This window comes from Cibotium barometz, chromosome 32, assembly GCF_041138505.1.
Source record: "Cibotium barometz isolate CiBa-2024 chromosome 32, ASM4113850v1, whole genome shotgun sequence".
In the NCBI taxonomy this organism is placed as follows: domain Eukaryota; kingdom Viridiplantae; phylum Streptophyta; class Polypodiopsida; order Cyatheales; family Cibotiaceae; genus Cibotium; species Cibotium barometz.
Window position 1 is genome coordinate 45404142 of NC_141077.1, and position 7880 is coordinate 45412021.

At 39.6% G+C, this 7880-nt stretch overlaps 1 protein-coding gene across 1 annotated transcript; it reads right to left on the reverse strand.

The window, feature by feature from the left end:
• On the reverse strand, window positions 1–7557 carry LOC147620247 (uncharacterized). Its single transcript, XM_086772608.1, has 3 exons — window positions 7414–7557; window positions 7117–7306; window positions 1–68 (listed from the first exon to the last, which is right to left on the reverse strand). Exons 1-3 carry the CDS (start codon window positions 7540–7542, stop codon window positions 1–3), a joined length of 387 nt encoding a protein of 128 aa, XP_086628734.1. The 5' UTR covers window positions 7543–7557.
• Between the last annotated feature and the right edge of the window lie 323 nt (window positions 7558–7880).

Here is a 7880-nt window from a genome sequence, read left to right on the forward strand (position 1 = left end):
TTATTGAACAATAGGTACTCCATCCTTCTTCAGGTTGATCCTATGTTGATAGAACTTAGAGTCTATCCCTTTCATATGTGTATAACTCCATGAAAAAACATCTCAAACCTTTGTCAACAACTTTAGATTATCCTTGCACTGCCACTCCAAATTACACAAACTTTAATCATCCTTGGATCCTCTTGTGACCCCAGATTCATATCTTACAATTCATCCTCTTTCTTTGACTCTAGATCATGCAGTAACACTTGATGCTATCCCTCACATAGTGGAGGAGGATGATTATATGTTCTTTGATGTAGATGTAGCCATGGCCGATGACGCACATGGGATACTAGATGTGACGACGCTTATGTCATTGAGGATGATACGCTTATTATGACTCCTTATTGGGAACCTTGGAATAATGCCTTTCCATGCACGAGAAACACATATAAGCAAGAGGTTTTTTATAACTAAAGTTAAGATCAAGCAGCCTTGTGTCTGAACGGCAAGAACCTTGGTACTGCACCAAGATCTACTTGGTGGGAGCACACTTGGTCTTGCACTAGTGTGGTGCACTAGTGTAGGGGCTTAGATCAATTCAAACACTAAAAGTGGGGAGAAAAAGAAGAACACAAATATGCAATATGACATGTTGGCTTTGATGATCCAAAATCATATATGCCTACTGCATGGAGTACATGGAATACATCCTTCACCTCCATGGCAAACTTAAGGTGGATGATCTGATGAACGTGAATGGTAAGTAGTTGGCCAATTCTTGAAGTATTGTCTTGAATTATGATGTCAATGGAAAAATAATAATAATATTAAAAGAATGAAGCATGAGAGGGTTCAGGAGACGCTTAGCTGGGATACTATCAAGACAGCTATAAGCCCCAGTGAGAAGGCATGAGGTCCAGATGAAGCCTAGCGAGGTCTCGATCGGATCGAGGAGACGCTTAGCTGGGATACTAAGGAGACACCTGTAATGTTGAGATTCAAGCTCGATGTCAGCTTGTGCTAGTTGGACTATGTGCTGGCATGTTAGGTAGTAACATGTGTGAGACGTAAATGACCGTGTCCAGTTGGTCATAATGTGTGGACATTAGCTAGGGTTAGCTGTGTGTGGACACAACACATGTAGTGTGTTGTAGGTTATGGGTTATGGCTTTATGCATTGTGTGAGAAGGGAGATGGCTTCCCTCTATGGTTAGGGTTTGATAATACATAAGGGTGTGCTCTTGTGTGTGTGTCTCCTCTCCCTTTACCTGTTTTACATCATGGTATCAGAGCCTGGTGCTCTCTATTAGGATTTATGAGTGAGTGAGAGAAGAGGGAGAAGAAGCCATGAGAAGAAAAGCTGTGAAGCTTGCCATTGGAGCTGTGAAGCTTGGAGCACACCGATTTTCATCAAATCTGAGAGCTTGGTCTGTCGGGTAAGGACTACTAAACATCCTTGAGCAGATTGCAGGTGCCAAAACACAAACAACACCAGATTTGAGTTGGCCAAAGTAAAGAAAAATTCTGTTTTGCAGGCTCTCTATTGAAGCTTGAGTGTGGTGAATGTATGAGGCAAATAGTTGCAAATCTGAAAAAGAATCATGTATCTGGCAAATGGGAATTTATTGGCAACTCATGTGCAAGCCCTACATTGAATTTGGAGCAAAGTTGTTGCATATTAGTGAGTGAAAATTCACTGTTTTGAAGCCCTCACAAAAACAGAGAAGTGAGGTCCATTGTTGATGAAATTGGAGCTGGCCTCTTGCAAAAATCAAGCAATTGGTGGATTGTGCACATGCCTTGGAGTGTTAGGTAACTATACATGCCTTCAATTACCACTACAAACTCACCAAATCTCTCCTAAAGTAGGCGGCATAGATAGTAGTCAAGAAACAAAGCAGTTTTTTCTATATCTTGCAAAGTGGAGGCCAAATTCTACTTTGGTGATTGATTAGTCCCAAAATTTGCTTAGAAACTTTGTGGTACACACACCTGAGAAGATTAATATGTGGTTGGTTGGAGCAATTATGCATTATGGAGCTAATTATGAGGATATTAAACAGGCTATCTATAGTGATTAGTGAAACAGGCTGTCTATAGTGATTAGTGAAACAAAGGGTCATTAATCGGCTAATTACTCTCTCGACTTTTACAATTTGTCTAATTCCTTTTACATGGAGCTAGTAGATATCATTGCTAAGCTAATGAATTCCTGGTCTCTCAATTTGGACAAGAATCAAAAGAATTAGAGCACTTTTACTACTGGTTTTACTAGTTTTTCTCAAAACAGAGAAGGGGATTTGATATTTTTGGTATGTACGCACCTTGGTTGGTGTTGATATGCAACATTAAACTTGTTTAGGTGTCAATGCAAATTATCCACACTTGATTGAACCACTACATTGCAATTTGAAGCCTTGAAAAGCGCACCAGAACAGGGTACTTTGGATTGCGTATGCTAGTTCAATTTGAATGCAATCAGTTTGATTTTCTACATCAACAGTGGAGTTCGTTGAGTACTTTGGAGTATTTGGAACACTTATTAGAGTGTGGTTGAACTGAGGAAGGCTCCTTTACAGAATTGGACGTGTGCGGAAGGTGCATTTGCATTGAGCAAATATGTTAGACAACCCAATACAGATTGTGGGTGAGAAGTTGGATAGAAAGAACTTCCAGGCATGGAAGTACAAGATTAAAAGCTTTCTGAAGGGAAAAGGATTTTGGAACCTTGTTATAGGTGCGAAGTGAGCTAGAACTACCCCGACAATCTACACAACAACAGGTTATAGCTCATAAGCAATGGTCAGAGAGAGCATACAAAGTTTTGCATTACTTGTCTATATGTATCTCGGATGCTATACTCATACATATACATGCTGCTAGAATCCCAAGGATGCATGGGATACATTGGTAAAGCTGTTTGATACAGATACTAGTGCTCATAAGTCTCAATTGAGACAACAGATTCATAATGTGGAGCAGAAAGAAAGGAGTATCCATGATTATGTTCAAGACATAAGAAGTATGCAGATGCATTGGTAACTATCAATGCCCCCATGCCTGATGATGATTTGGCAACTATCAATGCTCCCATGCCTGATGATGATTTGGTAGACATTGCCTTGCGTGGTCTTGGCAAGGAGTACAAGTCTTTTGATACATCTATTTATGTTCGGAGTACAGGTTTACCAGATTTTGATGAGTTGGTTTCACTCTTGCTTGTTGAGGAAATCAAACTCAGTGACTCTTTTCATGATGCATCTACTAGCCATGATCATAATGGTAAGAATCAGGCTTTCTATTCACAAAGGGGATTTAGAGGCACGGGAAGATTTGCATCACGAGGTCGTGGTAATGATAGTGGATTAATATGCAGGCAAGAGGCATTGTTAGTGGGCTGCCTAGATTAATCAAGTATGATGGGAATATGCATGTCTGTGATGCTTGCCAGTTTGGAAAGCAAGCAAGGTTGCCATTTCCTAAAGAAGGCAGCATGAGTAGCAAGCCACTTGAGATAGTTCATAGTGATGTATGGGGTCCTGCACAAAACCCATCCATTAAAGGTAGCTTGTATTATGTGACATTCATTGATGATTTCATCACAATGACTTGGATTTACTTTTTCAAAGAGAAAAGTGAAGTGTTGGGAAAGTTTATGGACTTCAAAGCTTTTGTATAGAAGCAATATGGCTCTTGCATAAAATGTTTGAGGATAGATGGAGGTGGTGAATACACCTCACATGCTTTTGAGAATTTCTTGAGAAAGCATGGCATAAGAAGGCAGTTAACCTGCAAGTATACACCTCAGCAAAATGGTGTTGCTGCTGAGAGGAAAAATAGAGTCATTTGTGATGTGGCCAGGGCGATGCTCAATGAAAAGAGCATGTCAGATTATTATTGGGTAGAAGTGTGTGCCATAGCGGTGTATGTACTTAATAAGACACCCATAGCAGCCATACATGGAAGTACACCTGAGATGCATCTTATAGGTTTTAGGCCAGACATTGGACACCTCAAAGTGTTTGGTTGCATAGCTTATGTGCATGTGCCAGACAAGAGAAGGAAGAAGTTGGATCCTAAGGCAGAAAAGTGCATTTTTGTTGGGTATGCACAGGATTACAAGCAAATGAATGTTACAATCCATAAACTAGGCAAGTGGTTATCTCACGAGATGTGGTGTTTGATGAACTTGCTAGTTGGTACAAGGCAAAGGATAAGGGTGCCATTGATTCCGTTGATGCTAATCTACATGTGAACTTGCCACAAGCAAGTTCTATTTCTATGTCTGGGCCAGGAGAGTCTGAGAGTAGCACTATATGTCCATGGTCAGGACGCTTGAGACATGAGAGTGTGAGCACTGGGAGTAGTGTTGTGGATAAAGGGAAAATGAAGGTTGAAGGAATTGACATTATAGGTTATGAGTCGTCAAGTTCAGAAAGTTTGGATGAGGAACTTGGCATACCAGTTTTACGCACACCAGGTGCAAGGCAGGATAGATATGTGCCTCCACATGCTAGAGTGACAGGTGTTCAGAGTGATCTGCATGCATTGCGGAGATCCCCAAGGGTCAGGTATCCAATTGAGAGGTTGACATATCGTGACTTTGCTATGCATTACGCATATATGACCTCTTTGGTGAAGCATGTAGAACCTACATGCTATACAGAAGCTATTGGGAAGCATGTATGGGAGAAGGTAATGGATGTTGAGATGGAAGCATTGGTTCAGAATTAAACTTGGGATTTGGTTGCCTTACCACAAGGAAAAAATGTCATTGGTTGTAAATGGGTTTATAAGGTGAAATGAGAATCAGATGGTTCCATTGAGTGCCATAAAGCGCGGTTGATAGGCTAAGGGTTATGCACAAACCCAAGGCTTGGGCTATGATGAAACATTTAGTCCAGTTGCAAAGATGGGAATAGCGAGAGTAGTCATTGCTATGGCTGCAGCAAGTGGTTGGGAAATGCATCAAATGGATGTGAAAATTTTCTAAATGGTGATTTACAAGAGAAAGTTTATATGGCACATCCAGAAGGATATATACACCCGAGGTAGCCCACTCATGTATGCAGATTAAGGAAAGCATTATATGGTTTGAAGCAAGCACCTCGTGCTTGGAGTGATAAGATAAGCCGATATCTTATCTCCCTTGGATTTCAAGTTTCTTTAGCAAATTCTTCACTCTATGTGAAGAAAACAGATCATGGGATTGTCTTACTTGTCATCTATGTGGATGACTTTGATTGTCACAAGAGATCATGCTACAGATGTTATGCATGTCAAGAAGGCATTAAGTGGGCAATTTGACATAAAAGACTTGGGTGAGTTGAGATATTTCTTGGATTTGAAGTAAACAAAGACCATGCAGGGACATGGTTAGTGCAACACCAATATGCATTGGATATGTTGGCAAAATATGGGATGACAGGGTGTAAGTCAATGAGTACATCTTTGGAGCAGAATGTGAAGCTGCAGGCTGATTTTGGTGAAGAGTTGGATGATCCATCTATGTATAGAAAGATGGTTGGTAGTCTTATTTACATGACTATCACATGCCCGACGGATCTCAGTTATGCTGTGGGGCTAGTAAGCCAATTTATGCAAAGCCCCATATACATTGTGTGTTGTGTGCATTCTTGCTTCTTCTTCTCCAAGCTTTGTGTGCTTTCTTGCAAACCTAATTCCAACACATACTTCTCTAATTGATAATAATGTGCCACCTTTTGTTGTGGTAAGCCTAATTGAGAATGATGTGCCACCTTTTGTTGTGGTAAGCCTTAATATTGTGCTTGCACTACAAGACAATGCTTCCATACACGCGTTCGATACACGCGATAAGTTACGGGTGCGTGTATGGTCGCGCATGTATATGAGTAATATTGGGCTCGTGTATATGGGCATCTAAATTCGCATGTATATTAAGTTCATAAACGCGTGTAACAAAGCATGTATATATACATAAACACTGTGTTTTAGACGCAGATATACATGCTTTATTACACGCGAGAGAAAATATTATTTAAGAAAAAATCCATACCTTTAAAAAATATAAACCATCTCATAGTACATTACAATATATATCATTACACAATCCCACTACATGCATTTACAACAATATATATTCAAAAAAAATCATGAGATGATAATTAGAAGACAACATATACAATAGAATTGTGATCAATTTACAACGATACAATGATGGATTGGTTAGGATTCGATCTCATCTTCAATAAGATCCATCCTTGTTGCCAAACGATCAACATCAATATCCATTTGATCAATTTGTAAGACTATGATTAAATTTATTCCACTATCAATATTATGTCCATTGATAATGGTACCAATACCCTGATCATCCTCATCAACATCACCATCATCATCAATCACTACAAGACAATGCTGCCATACACGCGTTTCATACACGCGATAAATTACGAACGCGTGTATGGTCGCGCTTGTATTTGAATAAAATCGGGCGCGTGTATTTTAGCATTTAACTTTGCGTGTATATTTGCATTTATCAACGCGTGTATAAACGCGTTTATATACACGCAGTAATACACGCATAAATACACGATAATATTCACGGGGTAATACTCGCTATTATACACGGAAAAATACACGATAATATTCACGGGGTAATACTCGCTATCATACACGGAAAAATACACGCCACTGTACACGGATTAATACACGCATGGCAGAGAAAAATTGAAAAAAAACTGAATTCCTTAACAAAATTAAAAACTATTTTCCTTAAACCATCTCATAGTACATTACAGTATACATCATTACACAATCCCACTACATGCATTTACAACAATGAAATATATTCAAAAATAAATCATGCATATGAGATGATAGAAATGTCATCAATTTAGAACATACAGTGACGGATTGGTTAGGGTTCGATCTCATCTTCAATAAGATCCATCCTTGTCAAACGATCAACATCAATATCCATTTGATCAATTGGTAAGGCTACGATTAAATTTATTCCACTATCGATATTCTGTACTCCATTGATAATGGTATCGATGTCCTGATCATCCTCATCATCATCACCATCATCCTCAATGGTAGGGTCATTCTCATGATCATGAGAAATGGCATGCTCATCCTCATTATCACGATCATCTCTTATTTCTTGATCATCGATCACAACATCTTCAATGGCATGTTCGACGTCATCTTCATTGCGGCTTGTTACATCCTCCATATGCTCCATATCAATGAATGTATTATACATCACTTTGGAACGTGGTGCAATAGGGATGACGTACCACCATTTGATGTCATGCACCATTGGTAGATAGATAACCTACTCAAATACCCACAGTACAATAATTAATTAGCATATCAAAAGTCAAGGGGTACGCGAGCTTAGATATATATGTACATGAAACACATTAGTAAAAAAATGCATACCTGCTCACATTGTTGTGGCAATACGAGCCTATCTTTCTTTGTTTGCCAGAACTTTGTAGAGTCAATAGTTACATATCCACTTGCATGGCGTTTTATCGTTGCATCAGGCCCTTTTTCCACCACGTTCATTTGCCATTTGACATCCAAAACAATGCGTCAAGACTTGCATTGCTCCATCCATAAACTGTTTGTATATTAAGTAGTTCAAGGGAAGCACGTAAAACTGAGAATGTGCACCCGTCAAACACCGGTGTCGATGAAGCTTTATAAAGATGCTCTTGTTCCATATCATCGTCGTCCATACCTTTGGGATCATCCTTAAAAAGATTCCGCACCATATCATCAAGCACCTCCTCTTCCACAACTTCGTGGGGTGCAGGGCTATTGTCGTTCCTTTCCCACTCATCTCTGACATTAGATCCCGAAGCTCCAGCATCATCTCGTCGACGCTTTACGTGCTCTCGTCG